Here is a 20,176-nt window from a genome sequence, read left to right on the forward strand (position 1 = left end):
AACAGACAAAAAACTTGCTGTTGTATGTAGCAAAGATGTGTTGGACAGGACACCAAGAGTACAGCCAACAAGAAAAAAACTGGACTGCATCAAAATCTCAAATTTCTGAGCAAAGAATGAGAGAAAACATTTTCAAATCATTAGAAGTATAAGATCGAGAATATATAAAGAACTTCCATAAGTCAACAACAACAAAACTAAACAGGGAAAGGACTGAATAGACTGTCTAAAGTAAATCTACAAATGGCCAAGAAGCACATGACAAAATGCTCAACATCACTAATCATTAGGGAAATGCAAATCAAATCACAGGAAGATAGCATCTCCTGTGCATTAGGATGGCTACTATCAAAAAATAAGCAAACAAAAAATTTTCCCCAAACTCAAGACAGACAAAAATCAGAAAATATTTATTGCTAAGGATGTGAAAAAACATTTTGCGTTGTTGGTAGGAATGTAAAATGATACAGCCGTTATGGAAAACAGTATGTCAGTTCCTCAAAAAAATAAAAACAGAATTACCAAATGATTCAGCAATTCCACTTCTGAGTATATACTCAAAAGAATTGAAATCTGGGTTCTTGAGGAGATACTTGTACATCTGTGTTCATAGCATTATTCACAAGTGTCCCATCAGTGGATGAATGGATAAAGAAAATGTGTAATATTACTCAGCCTTAAAATTAGGAAGGAAATTCTGACCATGCATGACGTAGATGAACCTTAAGAACATTTTGCTTAGTGAAATAAGCCAGGCACAAAAGGACAAATACTGTATGATCAAGCTCACACAAGGTACCTCAAGTAGTCAAATTCAGAGAGACAGAAAGAACGGTCCTTGCCAGCCAAAGGGGGATAGAAGGGGTTAATCTTCAATGATGTGGAGTTTCAGTTTTGCGAAATGAAGAGAGTTCTGGAGATTAGTTGCAAAACAATGTGAATATGTTGAATGCTACTGAACTGTACACTTAAAAATGGCTAAGATGGTAAATTTGATGTTCTGTTTTTTTTACAAATAAATAATTTGCATGTATTTCATTTTCATATATGTTAGTTTCTCCTCAAATTATTACAAAATGACAAAACTGGCAGCAAATCTAGTCAGATCTGTGATGAGGAAATTCACCTCAGGATCGGTAAGGCACAGAAGGGGGTAATTTGAGGATCATAATCACATGGAAAAATACTTGAGTTAGTTTGGGGATATGTGGTTTTGGAGAGGACAGAGAACCAGAAATATGTAAAAACCTTAATTCACTTGACATAAAGTGATAAACATGGAAAACTGTATTCAAAACCAGTTTTTGAACGAATTTTTATCCCTTATTAAGGCTAAAGTTTAAGGACATGAAAAGAAAGGGAAGGGAGAACAAGAAGAGAAGACACTTTAAATGGAAGGAAGGGAGAGAGATGGACATATCAGCAGAGGGATAGACAGAGTAGGGGGTGGGGAGGAAAGGGGAGGCCCTGGAGAGGAGGAGTGTAGATTGAGAGAAACTACTTAGGTCTCATCTGCATTTGCTCTGGTTCTGGGCCCTCTAATGTGTCAATTAGCAGCTTTTATCTTCAGCCCTTCCAGGACCGCACGGGGTCAGACACCCACAGGAGCAGATGGGGAAGAGCCACCATGCAGGAAGTGCCCAGACACACCTCTGAATCCAACTGGAGGTTCCCTGCCTCCCACAGCTCTGTCACGTGCTCAGATAACCATGTGCCCCTTTCCTGACTCAAGGGCCCATTGCTCTTAATCTCCATGGAGAAAGGCAGGAAAGACTTCTTCCAGGCGCTTTTAAGAAGACCGCCATAGGCCGTAATGATGCTTCCAATTTCTGGTTGTACAGAACCAACCCCCTTGGAACTTGACGTGTGCCTTTAAAATGATTAGCAAGGCCTTGGGCACACCTCCATGTCCCTCCCGAGCACAGTGAACCGCTGGCTCCCTTCCTTCTCACTGTTCCATTCCTGCTGTGGTGGGTGCAGCCCCGGAACACTGGGAGGAACCCGAAACCCTGCCCGGGCACTCTACACCAAGGACTTTTTCAGTCACTAGCCCTCAGAAGTTAGCAATTCTGAAAAACTGCAGATAAGGAAAAGGAAAACTCAAATTTAAAGAACCACCAAAAGTCCTTTGGTCAGGAGGACAAGACTTCAGAGGCAGGAGAACCTTTGACAGTCTCATGTCTGGAAAATGGAGTTCACTATCTCTCTCCACCCCTCCCTGCGTCCCAGGGGCCCCTTACCCACGCCTGCGTTATTGAACATGCCAGGAAGCACCAGCATGATGTGGTTGGGCCAGTACTTGCGGTACAGTGGCATCTCATATTCTTTGACCACCAGAAGATGCAAGTGGCTGATGCCCTCCATGGCGTGAAAAAGGTTTAGGAGTCCATGCTCATGGCGACCACTGGAAGGAGTGAAAATAGGGCTCTTGACTGCATTCAAATTCTGCTGAAAGGGAAAAAGAAAAGAAAAGAAAAGAACCAGAGACCAAAAAGGGAAATTAAAACCCTTAGATTTGAGAAGTTTAGAGAACCTGATCTAGTACCTTGGGCCCATCAGTCTGAAAGCAGCATTAGCACCCAGACACTGTCACCCACCTTGTCTGAAACCAGCGGCAGCCGCATGCTCTCCAGGTGTTTGCCCTGCTTGCTGAAGACAAAATGACTCTCTTTGGATTTGGGAATGATGAAATAGAGCTGCACCTCCTCTCCCAGCATAGAGGAAGAGAATGTGAATGCATGAAGGGTGGAGTCAGACATCTGTATTTGTAAAGAAGAAAGGAAGGGGATGTAAGTGAACTTCTAGACCACCTGTTAAGGTTGTTTTTGAGGTAAGCAAACTAACCTGAACATGCACATGCCACCAGACCAGGCTGTGCCTATAACGTCAAAAGAGTTGGAAAGGCAAACACTTCATCCTTTAGTAGCCACCACTGACCTGAGAGCCATGCATCTTGCCCCTACATAGCTTCTCTGCGGGTAGAGAAGTTTCTGTTGCTTGCACTGTCTTTGGGTTCCTCATGTTCTTAGAACCACTACTGCTCAATCTTACGCAGAGGTTAAATATCCCTATGAGATGTCCTGCTCTCTGAACATTTTCAAAGGTGCCCAGTTATAGGGGGGAAATTACTCCCATCTAAATGGATCAGGCTAAGTGAATATCATTTTTCTAAGTAAAATATTACGGCCAACATCGCTAAAATGCCTCTGTGGCCCCACCTTTCCTGGTTATAGTAGAAGCTGAAGAAGTTTGAACAGCCACTTAGCCTAGAACTTTTCCAGGAAAAGACCATTTAACTTATTGAAACCAAATATAAATCTAACTTATTTTTAAAACTGCCAGAAAGTTGGAGTACCTGGCTGGCTCTGTCAGTAGAGCATGTGAGTTGATTTTTGGAGCCACGAGTTCAAGCCCCAAGTTGGGTGTAGAGCTTGAAAAAAAAAAAAAGTAAATTCTTTTTGCAATGAAGTTCACATGCTCGGGGTGCTGGGTGGCTCAGTTGGTTAAGTGTTTTGTTTGTTTCAGGTCATTATCTCAGAGTTGTGGGATGGAGCCCCATTAGGGCTCTGTGTTCAGCATGGAGCCTGCTTGGGATTCTGTGCCTTCCACTCCCTCTGCCCCCCCCCCCCCCGCTGAAAATAAGTACATCTTTAAAAAAATAATGGAGTTCACATGCTCTCTCAGTAACCCAGCTCAGTGAATAATTATATAAAAGTCTTTATGTGCTTTATAGTACAGATAGTATTTGGCTTTATTGAAAGGATAGCATCAATTTTCAGCAGCAGCTAAAATTCAGGTAGATTTCCCAATAGTTTTAACCTAAATATTACATTTCATAGGAAAATAGTATTGTTATTCTTCCCTTAAATTCTAGTTCATTCTGCTTGTGCACAAGTGTGAGATTACTTATATTACATTCTATGATTACAATCATAGAAACTATATAAACAGGATTTTTTATGTTTTCTAAAATCTTATGATTTATAGACCAGGGACTTGGTCTATAAATATATAGACCAATATATAATATCTTCTTATATTTTGTAAAGCATTGTGAGTGGATTATAAACTACCCACCCAAAATTTTCAGGAACATCAAGAAAACAAATGGGACAAAGAAAAGTAACTTGTATTAGAAGAGGATGACCAATCCAGTTTTTCAGTATATTCCTTCTAGCGCCTTGTGGGAAAAGGGTGAAGACCTGGTCCTCCAGAGCAGAAAGCAAGTTTGGGGTGGGGGGAAGTCCAATCAGCATGTCCTACAGGAAGGAAGAGTTGTTCTAGGTGTTCAGAATCAAGTCATAAAAATCAAGACGCTAACGTGGGAGAAAGCCATATAGAACTTATTCCCCACATAGGCTCTGGATTCCTGTCATTTGCTCCCTTCCTCACCTTTTGTGTTTACAGATGCTCTGGCCGGAAAGAAACCAAAGACTGTGGGGTATTGGCTCACCTTCTGTGTTCCTACCTCTCACATCTCTCTAAATAAAAGATCAATATTGACTCTTGACTCCTCTTTATGCCTATGGATCGAAACCACTCCGCACTGGAGTAAGAAGAGGACTCAGTCCTGGCAAATCAGCAGACCTGTTCACGGTTCAAAGGGCACACATCCTATGGATTTGTTAGACAAGGGGCACCATTTTTGTCAACAACACAAAGGCAGTGGTGGTGGTGGGGGGAGATCCTTTCACCAAATATACCATAATATCTAGTTTTTTTTCAGGATCGCAATGGCTAACCTAAACATGACATATGTAACCACTTTGAAGTGACTTCAGACACAAAAACTCAAGGTTCTTTCTCTTCCTTCTCCTCCTCCTGCCCACAGTCCGAATAAGCTAAGAAGTCATTTTAATTAATTGCTTCACACATTTTGCTCACCAATGACTGACTGGCTCCATCTCATAAATCAGGTCGCCTCTATCTAGGGCCTGAAATCGGGAGCCTAATTTTTAACATCTTATAAGAAAATCCATGTAGGGTAACAGGCAAGGACAAGGGGGCCACACCTGGGCAGCAGAGGTGAAGTCCATGTACTGGTGGCACTGCTCGCAGTGGTGGAAAGTGTTGTAGGCCGCATACTTGGTCAGCATCATGGACATGGTTCCTCGTTTCCTGGGCTCCTCGGCTTTGGAATCCTTTATTGCTTCTGCGTATAAAGGGGCAAAAAAAACCTTGCCATGTTATGCATGGAGCCCCTACTCCAGAAAGTCCCCCACTCCCCGAAAGGCTCTTCCATGGATTCTGTAAATTTATGCCCTGAAAGTCAGGTATGAAAAGTAACAGGTGATAAATACATGTGTGAGAAGAGAAAAGTAGAGAGGAGCATCCTTTAAACTCTCTCACCATGAAACTGCCCCACGCTTCCTGCCTCGATGTAGCTGCCCCTCGACCTCGACCTTCAGAGAGGCCCACCTCGCTCTGTTTGCACTGACCTTGTTTGACTCCTGCCAGCTTCTCTGTATACACCAGGCTCATCAAACTGTACTTGGGATCGTGCACACTGACGTCAAAGGGCATTTTACTGAAGCTCTCGATGTCTGGCCAGGGCTCCCCCTCTGACTGGCTGACTTCACTGCTTTCGCTGTGATCTGGGGCAAAAAGAAAGAAAGTGCGCAGAGCAGGTACACTGGCTGGCCTCCCAGCCTCCCTCCCAGGTGTCAGCGCGAGAGGTTTTATGAAACATGAATCCCAGATGGGTGGACAAAGGCATTTCTGAAAAATGATCTCCCATGTCCCAGGGCAGAGGGGCCCCCAGAATTATCCCTGCAGGCCCACGCTGGGAGGGACCCCCTGGCCCCAACGTTAACCTCTACGCATCTGGTCGACAGCCCCCTCCCGCTGTCTAGACTAGATCAACTAGTCTCCCATCCCAGCTGCCCAAATCACCTTAAAAGCTTATTTAGAAAAAAAAAAAAAAAAAAGCTTATTTAGTTTTGGGTGACCTAAATTCTTCACAGTTTTAGCTGCAGGGTTTTATGATACTGACAGCCTAAGAGATTTTAGGGATGCATTGAGCAAGATTCCCAGTGTCTGCTGCATGAGAATCACCTAGGAGCTTGTAAAAAAAAAAATCCCTGTGCTTAGGCCACCACCCCCACAATCTCCTTTAGTACCCAGACACCTATCACGGCATTTAAAGCTGCTTAAGTGGCTCCAATTTGCAGTAGCCCTAGGTCTGAATCCAGGCTGCCCCTCACTACTTTACACCTGCAGGTACTGCCATCAGCCTCCAGGGACCCTGGGTTATTGTAAGGATTCCGTTGAAAGTGCTTAGTGGCAGGCTCATGGTGGGTGTCCAATAGAGAATATTTATTGATACTGATAAAATTCATAAGATCCAAAAGCTTAAGACAACTTTCCAAGGGAGAAAGAGAAAAGCTTAAAAAAAAGCCTAAAGATTACAAGTACAGCTACTATAAAACTCTTTTTAAAAATATAAATAAATATAAATAAAATATAAATTTGGGGCACCTAGGTGGCTCAGTGGTTGAGTTTTTGGCTCAGGTCATGGTCCCGGGGTCCTGGGATCAAGTCTCACATCAGGCTCCCTGCGGGAAGCCTGACTCTCCTTTGCCTATGTCTCTGCCTCCCTCTCTAGGTCTCTCATGAATAAAAAAATAAAAAAATACCCAAAGCTTGGGGCACCTGGGTGGCTCAGTGGTTGAGCATCTGCCTTCAGCTCAGGTCATGGTCCAGGCTCCCTGCTCAGTGAGGAGTTGTCTTCTCCCTCTGTCCCCCCAGCCCCTGCTGCTGGTGCTCACACTCTCTTAAATAAAATCTTTAAAAAATAAAACCCAAAGTTTATTCTAGTTTTTTTTTAAAGATTTTATTTATTTATTTATTCATAGACAGAGAGAGGCAGAGACACAGGGAGACGGGCTTCCATGCAGGGAGCCCGACGTGGGACTCGATCCTGGGTCTCCAGGATCACACCCCAGGCTGCACGCGGCGCCAAACCGCTGTGCCACCAGGGCTGCCCTAGTTTTTTTTTTTTTTTTTTTTTTTTTTAATACTGTCATGTCTCTCCAGAGCACCATCATGTTCATCTGCACTAAAACCAGGTAGAAGGAATAGAGCCAAAGTAATAGGACTTGTCACTACACAGGCCAGGTTTGCCTGTCACACTTGTGAAGGTTCTCACACAGCGAGTAAAGCCCAAGAGCAGTGCAGCGGGATCTGAGGAGAAAATTAAAGGTGCCATTCTCTTGAACCCAGGGGCTTTGCGGGAAGGTTGGTGAGGTGACAGGTCCCTCATCCCTAGTCTGTCCAGCCCTGCCTTTGCCCCAGCTCTTGGTTCCAGCCTCCTCCAGGCAGCCCTGAGTGTTTCAAGGCCAACTTAGAGCTCTGGGTCCCCTGTGTGGTGGGCCTGGGTGTCTGGTGCAGCTCAGGCTGGGGACACCAACAAGAAGAGGCAATGGGAAGATGGGATTGTGTGTGTGTGTGATCATGAATATGAGCTGGCAAGGAGTGGAAATGGGGCTGAAAGTGATAAGATGATTAAATGTGGCTGATTTTGCCCAGTCTTGCTCTGAACCCAACTAGTCCCTTGGGCGTGTCCCAGAGTAGGTCCAACTCTTTAGGACAAGCAAGTGGGAGGAGATCCGAGGGCCAGTCTGACAGAAGATGCCAAAGCCTTTCCGTTTTCCAGACTCCTCCTCTCTGAGCGGCTGGGAAGAGCTTCCACCCGATGACCTCTGCTGCCCCACCCCGTCCCCTCCAGCTCCGGCCACTGCTCCACGACGCGAAGCCGCAGTTTGGAGGCGCCGCCGCCCTTAGCTACAGAGCTGGTGCAGGCCGATCCCTGCTCACTCTCCGGCTCTGCTGGACCTTCCCACAGGTGACCGCTGGGGGCAAGGGCTGGGAAGGGGGATCCAGGGGAGGAATGGGAGATGATCCTCCTAAAAGCCAGCACCCACGGGCCTGTGAAGCAGTAGCTCCTGGTCTTACTGCGGACGTGAAGGGGTTTGCCTGTGGCGCTAGGTTTCGGGTCCGCACAAGGTTCTGATTTCAGGATAGTGACCCACAGACCTTCGCTCAGAGCCCGCGGTTAAAACAGAAGCTCCTCCCTCTGGGAAACCGGCGAGTGTCAAACACCCCCGGGACCCTAAGCAGAACGCCGCCCGTCTAAGCAACCAGTGCCCCCACTAGGGCTTTGGAAGAGGCCTCTTCGCCCTGCGTCCCGCGGGGCACGGCGAGGGGAGGCCCACAAGCGGAAGACGAGCGGCCACAGCGCGCCCTGGCCTCGGGGTAGCCCCGCACGCCCGGCACCGCGGAAAGCCCGGCGGCGTCTCCCATCCCTGCCCGCGCCGGGTTCAGGACTCACCCGTGTTGATCTCCCCCTCATCATACACATCCACCTCCAGGAGCCTGATGAGCATGCGGAAGAGGATCCTAAGGAACTGTAAATAGGAGCCGGTCTTTCCCACCTGTTGGAAGGATTTTTAATTGGGGGGGGGGGGAAGAGAGACGAGGTTTCACACCTGGGCTCCGGGGTCTCTGCCCCCGAGAGGCTCGCGGCTCGGGGCCGGGGGGGGGGGGGGGGCGGCCTACCTGGGGGGGGCCGGTGAGCAGCAGCCGCCGGGGGTGGCAGGTGCGCGCGCCCGAGGCCGGGTCGGGCTGGTTGCTGAAGTCGGCGTGGTGCTGCCGGGCCGAGGTCCACTGCCGGTAGTAGAGGGACTGCTCCTCGCTGCTCATGTCCTTGTGCAGCAGCGGCCGCAGGGCGCTCACCCAGGCCACGTCGGCGTGCGGCAGCAGCGAGGAGGACGCGGGCGGCTTGCCTCCCCGCGGCGCGCCCAGCAGGCTGTAGGCCGCCTTGGACAGGATCACGACGGGCGGCAGGGCGGCGTGCAGGCCCCGGCAGCCGCGGGGCGCCTGTCCCGGCCACGGCAGCGCGCGGGCGCCCGACGACGGCGGCGGCGGCTTGGAGGTGGAGCTGCTGGCCAGCTGCGGGCCCAGGGAGTCGCACTCCTGCTTCAGCGTCTCCCCGGCGCCCGCTGTGCCCGCGGACACCCCTTCGTCCAGCCCCACGCTGTTGGCCGGGCTCTGGAAGCCGGGCGTCAGGGACAGCTTCTGGGACTTGTCGGCCGTGCTCGAGGAGCTCACCCCGTTCTCCATGATGGAGCCTGAAAGAGGCCGGGCACAGCCATCAGCGCGGCTGGTTGCTCCTTCTGGCTCCCTCCCGGTGCTGGCCCGGCCGCCTCTCCTCTCCAGATCCCGCCTGCTTCCCGCCGCCTTCCCTGGGCCCGGTGCTCAGGGCGGCCTCGCGCTCCTTCCCTAAATCCTTCCCCAGTCTTCGTGCATAGTAAGTTATTAACCTCTCCTCGGCCCTCATTTGGATCTGCCTTCGGAGCTATTCCAGGACCTGACCCACGCAGGCTCCACGTTCAAGTCCTGTTCCAGGACACCTGCCTCCTCGTGGGGCCCGAGAGTCTCACACTTCTGGGCCTGGAGAGGTTCCCCAGGCTGTAGCCACTGCCACGGGTGCCCAAACCAGAGTGGGGAACGTCACCATGCGAAAGAGGCTGTAAGGCATCATCTATGCTCAGTGAGGTCTTGCTTTGTCCAGAGATCCCTGTGCATTTGGCCAATTCTTTTCAAATAGGTTTTCCTCTCGGACAGGTCAGCCACTCTTCGGTTCATGGACAAACTAAAAGCTCATATGTTCAGGACTGAAGGCCACCTCTGGGCTCAGAATGATGCTCACTCCCAGGCATGTGGGTCAAATCCCAACCTCAGGAGTTCCCAGAGGAAGAGTCAGTAACTGCAGGTTGTTGCTACCAAGTTACTGCACTTGCTCATCCGACTTGGGCGCCCTTCCATCTTGTATGAGAGCCTGCCTTTCTCCTCACAGCCCTAAGCTTTAGAGCCTGCATACTTTGGGCAGTGAGCTTCCCCAAGGACCCTCAGAGGCAGCCCAAGGCTGAGGGATGTTTGCTCCGTGGTGGGAGCACAGGCAGGTCAGGTTGTTCTCGGAGGGAGGGAAACTCTAAGCAGCAGAAGGCCAGCCGTTAACCTGTGTGCCAGTTAATCAGAGCAAAGCCCAGGCTCTGTGAGCCTTATGGAGCAGCTCTGGAAGGGCAGGGAAAGGGAGGGGTTCTGATTAAAAAGCCCCAGGAAGGAGATAAACACCCCCTTGCCTCTCCCTCACTGACAACAATATCCAGAAACTTCCAGATAAGATAGTTCCCCTTCCCTTCTGTTTCTCTTTACTGTCCCTTACGCCTCTTGCCTTTATTCTGAACTGGTCTCTGAGAAACAACTGGGGAGCCTGGAGTGATGGGGTGAAAGAAGGTAGAACCCTTGACCCCTGGCCAGCAGCTAAGCACATCCAGTAGAACACTCCTCATGTTCTTCCAGGCTGAGGGTCCCCATCAAGATAGTCCCTATCATCCCCAGAGACGACAGCCTCTTTGATTCCCACAGCCATCCAACAGCAGCTGCCAGGGTGGACAGACACACTAGTGCTGCTTTTGACCTGAAATTGTATGTGTGTCTGCATGTCTGTATTATGAAGACAAGAGGGGAGCTGGCTCTACTGACTGAGCCAGCTAGGTACCCTAGGGTTGTTTTTTTTTTTTTTTTTAAGATTTTATTTATTTATTTGACAGAGAGAAAGAGAGAGCATGAAGAGTACATAAGCAAAGGGAAGGGGCAGAGAAAGAGGGAGAAGCAGACTCCTTGCTGAGTGGGGAGCCCAACCACTCTGGACTCGGGGCTCTATCCTAGGACTCTGAGATGAAGGCAGATGCTCAACTGGGCCACACAGGCACACCTGGAGGTTTTAAATTTTTTTAAAGATTTAATTTATTTATTCATGAGAAACAGAGAGAGAGAGAGAGAGAGGCAGAGACACAGGCAGAGGGAGAAGCAGGCTCCATGCAGGGAGCCCGACACGGGACTCGATCCTGGATCTCCAGGATCACGCCCTGGGCCGAAGGTGGCCCTGCCCTACGACCCAGCAATTGCACTGTTGGGGATTTACCCCAATGATTCAGATGCAGTGAAACGCCGGGACACCTGCACCCCGATGTTTATAGCAGCAATGTCCACAATAGCCAAACTGTGGAAGGAGCCTCGATGTCCATCGAAAGATGAATGGATAAAGAAGATGTGGTCTATGTATACAATGGAATATTCCTCAGCCATTAGAAACGACAAATACCCACCATTTGCTTCAACGTGGATGGAACTGGAGGGTGTTGTGCTGAGTGAAGTGGGTCAATCAGAGAGGGACGGACAGTGTATGTTCTCATTCATTTGGGGAATATAGGTGATGGTGAAGGGGAGTGTGGGGGAGGGGAGAAGGAGTGTGTGGGAGGTGTCAGAGGGGGAGACAGAGCATAAGGACTCCTAACTCTGGGAAACGAACTAGGGGAGGAGGGCGGGGGGTGGGGGTGAGTGGGTGATGGGCACTGAGGGGGACACTTGACGGGATGAGCACTGGGTGTTATTCTGTATGTTGGTAAATTGAACACCAATAAAAATTATTTTATTAAAAAAATTAAAAAAAAAAAACCCTGGGCCACCTGGGCTACTCCTGGGGGTTTTAATTTTTAACCTCTTCTCTATCCTTTGTTACATTTCTCCAAGTTTTCTATGTTCAATTTTATTACTTTCCTAATCAGAAAAGAAATGGAAACAGTGCTGCATTTGCTGTACTATAATCAGAAGGTAGTTCGTGCCAGGCACTGCCAGAAGCCGTACAGCAACTCTCTAGGAGGGGCACTGGCGAGCTGCCTGGTGGGTCCGCACAGCCAGTGGCCCCACGTAGCCTTCGGTCTACAACACTTGCCATTAACTGCTTATAAAAGTTGTTCACTTATTTATTCATTCAGACTAGTAAATACCATGCCAGGTGCTAAGCCAATGAGCACGAACTTACAGCTTTCGGATCTAGAAGCAAAAGAAGGCGTTTGTGTAAATATCAGATGTATAGTATCCATGGGCGATTAAGGGTGAAAAAGACTAGAGAAAATGGTGCAGGCTGGGGTGATAAAATTTGTTTATTAAACTTTGCTTATTACCAAGCTCTTCATGGAATTGTTTACCCAGAGAAGTATTTTGTGGCTGTTCAACAGCTATGTTTTCCAAGTATCTCTCCCGGGGAACTGAGGTCTGGGCAGGATCCCCAAGTCACCCAAAGCTCCTCTGACATCCTTGAGGCATGTAAGTGCGTGCCTTTGCCTGCCCCAGGCCTGCCCACATCCTCACTCCTGCCTCACACCCCTAGAGACAGAAAAGGAAGCACTGACCTGAGGTTCCAGTGACAGCGCTGCTGTTGCTCTGTGGCCTCTCCAAGTCGATCAGCAGCTCATCGGCATCGTTTTCACTGGTGGTGGCTCTCTCCTGCTCCTTCCCACTAAGGTCCAGGGCAACCGCGGGGCCCCGGATGACCTCTTTTGAGACATAGCAGCATGCTAGACCCACCTCCTGCTCCAAGGCTGTGCGAGTTAAATAGCTTGAGTCGATGAGCCGGAGGTCACAGTACTTCAAAGACCTACACAGAAGTAATGATATTCTAGGTGAGTACATGTGGCCTTGACTCAAACCTCAGCTTTGTCACTCCTTCACTGTTGTGACCTCGCACTGGCCACATCCTTTTCGACACATCATCAAAATAAAACAGCCCTGGTTTGGGGCAGGTGATTTCCTCTCTGCCTGTCTGGCGGCCCTGCTTTGATGCAGAAACACTTCTCACTCTGGCTACCTTCCGGTCCCCAATTGCTAGGCAGTCTCTGGAGAATCAAAAGAAAGAGTCAAGGAAGGGTATGTGTTTTTCATCTGTGAGGAAAGCGATTCTCTTCCTTCTTGGCGACTGAAATGGTTAAGCATCAGCCAAATTTTAGACATATCAGCTTATCTGGGCAACTAATGAAAAATGAGACTGATTATCACATCGTACCTGGGAAAGGTTTCTCCAAGAGGATCTTTGCCAGTTAATATCACAATACAAGGCAGACCTTCTAAATCCTGGTATGTCCGAGGGGTCCACTCTTCTGGTTCATTTCCTCTCCAGGTCTGTAGAAAGGGACCCATATGATAAAATTAAAACTCCTTATTTAAGTTTCTACCTCTGAAAAGGTTTCTAGGTCCAGATTTTATATGCATTTGTGCCTCCAAATGGCTTCCTGTGTGTGTGTATGTGTACATATACTAAATTGCTACTAAAAAGCATAACAAAGCACTCTAGAAGAATGTGGCCTTTAGTTTTATCTCAGCAGGATAAAACAGTAGATCTTGGTGTCTATCATGCAATAGGCACACACAGGCCAAAGAAGCATACAATGTGTACTAACTGGGTTACACTACCTGACTCAAGGCTCTTTTTTTTTTTTTTTTTTTTTTTGACTCAAGGCTCTTAAACACTCTTTTCTTCATGAAAATTCAAGACAGTTGCAGTTACGAATGATTAATAAAAGCATCTCAACAAAACTCTGAAAACAGACATTTTCTCCAAGAAAATAATGACATTAGCTACCCTTGGTGGTTGTTCCACCCCCCTCCCCCACGACTGACTTTCAAAATAAGTGACAAGTAATAGTTGGCTTAAGCCTCTCAAAAGTCTCTCTCAAGAAGGTTAACACTATAACCAAATCTGGACCAATAAGCAAACAGACAAACCGTGTCCCTTACTTAGAAGAGTAATGCAGTTAGCTTATGATTTCACAAATAACTCTTAAGCATCAACTTCTGATACAGAGGAACACATATATACCCGTGCGTGTATATTTTCAATAAATGGAACGCCAATCAATGAGAAGAAAAAAAAATCCCACCAACTTGAAAGATATTCAAAAGTGAAAAGATCTTATAGATTTTTATATTTTAGAGCAGAAAGAAAATAGACTACCTCTTAATGGATAAAGTGGTTTCTACCATGTTTTATAAGGTGTCTAGCATATCTAACTGTGCTCATAACAGCTTTCCAGTAGGAGTTATTATAGGAAATGAACTGACATTTCTAATACTGCTTTAGGGAAAAAGAATAAGAGGTGTTAGGAAATGCATATACTTTATTTTAAAATAGGTACTTCTTTTGCTAAACACAAAATGGGATGAGAAAAAATTTAACAGGCAAGAAATGATGTAATAGGATTTTATTCATGATTTGTTGGTGTCTAGATAAAACAGGCTTTAGAAATAAATATACTCATAATTATTCGAATAAAATGTATGTAATTTTTAAAATAGAAAGTGCTCTAACCTTATTGCCCAGTCTTCTATCATATATTTGCAAACTGATGGTCAATAAATGGATCTACATAGCTGTTTCCAGACTGGAGAGACTTTTCTTATCTTAGAAAATAAATCTATCCAGGTGCCTGGGTGGCTCAGTGGGTTAAACATCTGACTCTTGATTTCAGCTCAGGTCTTGATCTCAGGGTTATGAGTTCAAGCCCTGCATTGGGCTCCACGCTGGGTGTGAAGACTACTTTAAAATAATTAATCTATCAAAAATATTCTTTAACTTTTAGAACAAAGATACCTACAAAAATTCAGTTTTTCATACATTGTCATGTCAGAGTGAATAATAACACTTTGATTTAAAGTAGAAAATTCAAAAAAAAAATAAAGTAGAAAATTCTGGGAACAGGAATCATTTTATTTACATAACCTTTGCATTGAACTTATGGTGTTCCTGAATGAATTTTATCTCCCAGAAGCCATCCATTGGTCATGGTTCACAAAAAGTGAGGTTGTTATAATGATGGGATAAGGGACACTATGTTTTACTCTACAAAACGATTTATTTTCAAGAGATTCAAATAATCTTAAAGAAGTCTTGCTTTTAACTCTTGACCAATCAGAAGCCATACCACTATAACATGCTTTTCCGTTCCTCTGCTAGTTCTGATGAATGATGGCTGTAGTTCTTAGATGGACTGACCATACCCTCAGGATGATTTCACTCCAGAGCACTTGAAACAATACAAAAGACTGGGTGGGTGGGCACTCAGTTCAAGGACAATATGGGCTCAAGGCCAAGGAAATTTGATGAAAGCTTCCAGGCCTTCTGGAATAACTGATTTATTTAGATTTAAGCCTTGTATCCTTCCAGAATGCTTGTCATCACTTAGAAGTCAATCACAATACATTGCAGGATAATTAGAGGGAAACACAAAAATAAGGCCATTCAATGGAAGACGAGGCAGAGGATGTTAGCCAAGGCCACAGATAAAAGGCACACCCACTCACCCATGCCATCCTGACAATGGTAAGGGAAGTTAGTAACTTAGAGATAAACATGTGAAGGGACATCTGGGTGGCTCAGTCAGTTAAGCCTTTGACTCTTGATTTTGGCTCAGCTCATGATATTAGGGTTGTGGGATTAAGACCAGGGTTGAACTTGCTCAGTGGGGAGTCTGCTTGAGGATTCTCTTTCCTTCTCCTTCTGCCCCTCCCCTTGCTCGTGTTCTCTCTCTCTGTCTCTGTCTCTCTCCCTCCCTCCCTCAAATAAATAAAATTAAATAAATCAAATAAATAAATCTTTAAAAAAAGAAGGAAGGAAATGTGTGAAGCAGAAACCACCTGGTAAGTGGCAGTGTTGCTTAGGATGTGAACATTTCAATGGGATTTCATATTTTTACTTCCACACAAAGAAAGAGTGTAAACAGGATGGATTGATATGATCCAGTGGTTTTAAGAATATGTAAATCTCTTTTTTTTTTTTAAAGATTTTATTTATTTATTCATGATAGTCACACAGAGAGAGAGAGGCAGAGACACAGGCAGAGGGAGAAGCAGGCTCCATGCACCGGGAGCCCAACGTGGGATTCGATCCCGGGTCTCCAGGATCACACCCTGGGCCAAAGGCAGGCGCCAAACCGCTGCGCCACCCAGGAATCCCAGAATATGTAAATCTCTTTTGTGTGATTGGTGCTTGGCAGCTACTGATACATTTTGAGATATGACCATTTTGAAAATTAGTTGGGCCTCCCTTCACATATGGCATGCTCTCAGAACAGTGCTCACAAAACAACTGCAGTCTAAAGGCCCCGAAGGTAATTCTGATGTGCTAGCAGCCAGTTAGGACTCTTGATCTCAGGGTTGTGGGTTCAAGCCCCACACTGAGTATAGAGATTACTTAAGGAAATTTAAAAAAAAAAGAAAAAGAAAAAAGAAGAACCTCAGGTCTTTATTATGGTTTTCAAAGTTTGGCCCAGAGGGGTGAATTAATTAGGACCTGCAGATTTATACTGACTTAGTGATTGGCACTTCTGAAGACTCTGAACAAATCACCTCAACAATAGATGGCTACACTTGACCAGTGTCATGGAAACCCAGAGAAGATTCTGCAGCCTCATATCCTCTTCAACCATCTCCCTGAAGATTATTTGTCTTTCCAGATTCTTCAATCATTAGTATCATTTAAATTGTCTCAAGGCATACATCTCAATGAATTATACTGTAAGAAGAGTTTTAGGACTCTGATTTGTTATTTATCCTAGAAATCTTGCAGTTATTTGTGAACATTATATCTACATATGAAAAATAAATGTTTCAGCTTACACTAAATACAGGGTTTCTGTTGTTATTATTTATTTGTTCCAGTTGCTTATCAACTAATATATTTTGTTTGCGTTTTGGATTATTCAGTTTAGGTTAGATGATAGGGTTCCATAAAACAGGCTTATGTTTGCAAAATACTTTATGAACACTGAATAATATCCTCAGATTAGGGCTCTTTGAGATCAGACAGTCCAACTCTCCTTTTGCAGATGGGAAGCTGCAGCCCAGGGGGAATGTGAAAATTCTTTTCATAAAATTTGTGCCCAACTTGATTTTCCTTAATCCAATTTAGCTCAGTATTTAGTGTGCAAGGTAGAGATACCATGTCGGTCTAACTCACACATACAGTACTTAGCTTGGTGTCATAACCATATATATGCTCAGCTATTCTATTAAATGCTTCCTAATGGCCTGGCCATGTTAGATTATAAAAGTTCCCAGAAAAACCTGAGCAGAGTATAAAGTAGGGAGTTATATTAGTTGATTCAGGAACTCTGCCCACCAGGAGGGGTTTAGGAAAAGCAGTCCTGCCGGCCATGCGAGGGGAGTGGGCCGTGCTCATGCACTAATCTCTCTTCAGGAGGCTTGGAGGACTCAGACCAGCAAGCCTTGGGCAGGGTGTCAGAGCAAGTTCAACGAAGCAACAAACTCTTGAAGAATCCACATGCAAGAGGGTGGGGAATAGCTCTATATGATTCCTAAAGATAGCACAGAATACTTTACCTACCGACTCTAGACCTGAACTGACAGGCTAGGTAGACAGAAAAGAATTCGTGAATTATTGTCACTTAAAGGCGAACCCATAGAGGTCTGAGAGAACAGCTTACCTTTTTTTCTGAGAAAACAGATGGGCATGAGCTAGAGGCATTTTGAACAAGGTCAATAAACATGGGGTCAAATTGGGTCATCTCGTTTTTGCACCTGCAGTTGGAGAGCATAGAAGACCAACTGCAGGCACACACTAACAAAGGACTTGACAGATCTTAATAAACTGGCTCCAGTTAGGGAAATTTCCATGTCCCTTGGTTTAGCCTTAACACTGTCATGAAGTTAAAATCAACACATGTGCAAAACTGTCTTAAACTCAGGCCTCTGACCCACCTACTTGGGATTCCTAGAAAACAGAAACAAATGGTATTTCAAAGGAGACATGTCTGACCAATGCTGACCTTTAATCGAGCCACAAAGTGAGTTGCAACACTGAGTTCAGAGGCAGGGTTCCCAAGGATGATCTCAAAGCGATACTGTAGCCCCAGCTTGTCGCGCACTTCCTGCAGGCGCTCCTTGGCCAGCATCGCCAACTGCACGGAGGGCACCCTGATAATGAGCATGTGTCCCCTCCCACTTCGGGTTTTTCCTGGGGAGCTGATGAGGTCATCCATAATGCTGAGTGTTTCAGGTGTGCTGTGGTCTCGGAGTGACGCCATAGTAGTGAGAGCCATCAGAGCTTCTGAGTACTGTTGGATGAGAAGGTAGCAGCGGACGACCATGCTGTGCAGCCTGGGGTACCTTCAACAGAACACAGGGAGCTAGCACTTGGGCAGTAGGACAGGTTGGGACAGCAAGATCTTTGTGGGAGGAACACAGACCAAGCATGGTAGGAATGGGTTACTGATCAGTGGTGGGCTTGAGCCCTCATGTGACCTTGGAGCCCATATCACTAGAAGGAAAAGCAGAGCTTTCAACTCCTGTGAGTCACAACCTGTTGGGATAGGCACAGTAAGTTGAGGTTTAGGGATGGTCTAGCGACCCTAGCTTCTCAGAGTATGGTCTATGGACCAGCAGCACTGTCCAGTAACAGTACAACCTGGGAGCTAGTTAAGAGTACCAACTTCCCCCATCCCAGATATCTGAATCATAACTCACATCCTGACAAGATTCCCAGGTGATTTGTATGCACATTAAATTTTGAGAAGCACTGGTCTAATTGGGTTATTTGTTAACAGAGGCATAATGGATCATCCTTGGATCCTAACCTCTCATTGGTGGCACTGAGTTAGAATGGTGGCGTTTTCACCTTACTTCTCTGATACTTTAGACTACAGTAAAGAAAATTGAGACATTAGTATCATGCTTGCAAAGTACGAGACATAAAAAATAATTGTTATTACTAATAATTGCTAATTTGAGGGTAGCCCCACAGATAGCAGTAACTGTATCTTCCCATAAAATGTGCCTTGGTGCCTGAAAAAACTTGCAGCTGCCTGGAGAAATAGCACCCCCCAGTGGTGGAGCCTCCTATCATCCGAGCCCTGCTGAGTCAAGGGAGCCTGGCAAGTAGGGGTGTCCTTGCCTCATCCCAACACCCACTGGTACTCCACCCCCACACAGTCTGGACTGCCAAGGAAGAGGATCACTTTGTTCAAATTGGCACTTTTTACAGCTACGGAGCAGGCAGGAAATTTATTTATGAGTTCTCAGAAAGCCAGGCCTGCTGGCAAAGAGGACCCCTTTGTAGGCATGAAGAGGTGCTGGCAAAATGAGGATGAGCCTGTGAACTTTCTTTCTGGTTGCCAGCTGGTAGGACAAGCAGCCGCCTAGCAGCTGGGTAGGCCATAGGGTGGTTCGCTTTTGTTCCACATTCTATTTAAGGTAAAACAAGTGGTCTGCCAGCCTTGCATAGAAAAGCCCAGGGTCAAATACCAGTTAGGGTCATCAAATGAATAGCGTGGTTTTTGAAGTACTTTAAAGTTGGCAAGGACCGTGGATGCCCTGGTTTTGACCACTCCCCTTTCCACCAGAAGGAGAGTGAGTTAAGTGGCTGAGAGAAACCTGGCTACTTGCCCAAGATCATGCAACTGGTTAGGGACAGAGCTGGGTCTAGACTCATTCAGGTCTCTGATAACATCTTACACTGTAAGGATATAGTAGATTGGGGAAAAGTGAAGAAATCCTTCAGTTCACTCAATCCTGGGCCAGTTCTTCAAATTCTCAATAAATCTTAGCTATTATTAGCTTGAGTGACTGGGTTGGAAGAAGTAAGCACATAAGATCCATGTTTAAAGCTTAATGTGTTTTGATGAGCCAGGTAGGAAAGCCAAAGTTAGTACACACGGTAACTTTGATCTATAGGCTTTTAGATCTCACATTCTGAAAGAAGTATGTACTTAGAAGTGAATCATCTTCACAATCTGTTATATTTGTACTGAACTGTAATTGTTGTTTTGTAAGTATTACTGAAGTTGTGAGAGAGGTTGACAGGATTGACTCTGAATGATGCTACTGGAAGGCAGGGTACTTTCCAAGCTGGTGGATACAGCAGGTGGGTGGGAAACACTTAAAAGGGAGATTCATAGGATGATTTTGAAAACATAAGATCATATGTACTGTGGAAGGATTAATGTCACAGTTAAGTCTCCTTAAATCCAACAGCTGCAAAAATATAAAATCCTACTCTCAGGCCACTCCTTTTGTTGGTGCCGCATAATAACTCACTTAGCAAAGGTATAGAACAGGTTGTTAAATAGGTGGCTTATGATCAATTGGAGCCAATTTGAAGAATGAGAGCTACTAAAAATTACAATGTGCCTCATCAAAGAGTCCATCTGCCCCCATCACTGGAAGTTCAGACAGAAAATTGCAATGGAGGGTGGGCGGGCGGGGTGGGGGCCCTATCAAATTACATAAATTCTAATGACTCTGTGATGCATCAAGTCTATAA

The 20,176-nt window shown here is 46.0% G+C and overlaps 1 protein-coding gene across 5 annotated transcripts in view; it reads right to left on the bottom strand.

Annotated features, from left to right (window-relative positions):
• The window catches only part of GREB1L (GREB1 like retinoic acid receptor coactivator), a 269,160-nt gene that overhangs the window by 24,723 nt on the left and 224,261 nt on the right, over positions 1-20,176 (bottom strand). For all 5 annotated transcript variants that reach the window (XM_038543678.1, XM_038543677.1, XM_038543676.1 and 2 more), the window contains 9 exons: positions 17,685-18,024; positions 12,908-13,023; positions 12,258-12,502; positions 8,557-9,128; positions 8,330-8,432; positions 5,439-5,594; positions 5,013-5,152; positions 2,598-2,759; positions 2,241-2,445 (listed from right to left, as the gene is read on the bottom strand). In XM_038543678.1, coding sequence (XP_038399606.1) covers positions 2,241-2,445; positions 2,598-2,759; positions 5,013-5,152; positions 5,439-5,594; positions 8,330-8,432; positions 8,557-9,128; positions 12,258-12,502; positions 12,908-13,023; positions 17,685-18,024 — 2,039 coding nt within the window. The remainder of the gene's footprint in view (positions 1-2,240; positions 2,446-2,597; positions 2,760-5,012; positions 5,153-5,438; positions 5,595-8,329; positions 8,433-8,556; positions 9,129-12,257; positions 12,503-12,907; positions 13,024-17,684; positions 18,025-20,176) is intronic.

This window comes from Canis lupus, chromosome 7 (assembly GCF_011100685.1).
Source record: "Canis lupus familiaris isolate Mischka breed German Shepherd chromosome 7, alternate assembly UU_Cfam_GSD_1.0, whole genome shotgun sequence".
Classification (NCBI taxonomy): domain Eukaryota; kingdom Metazoa; phylum Chordata; class Mammalia; order Carnivora; family Canidae; genus Canis; species Canis lupus.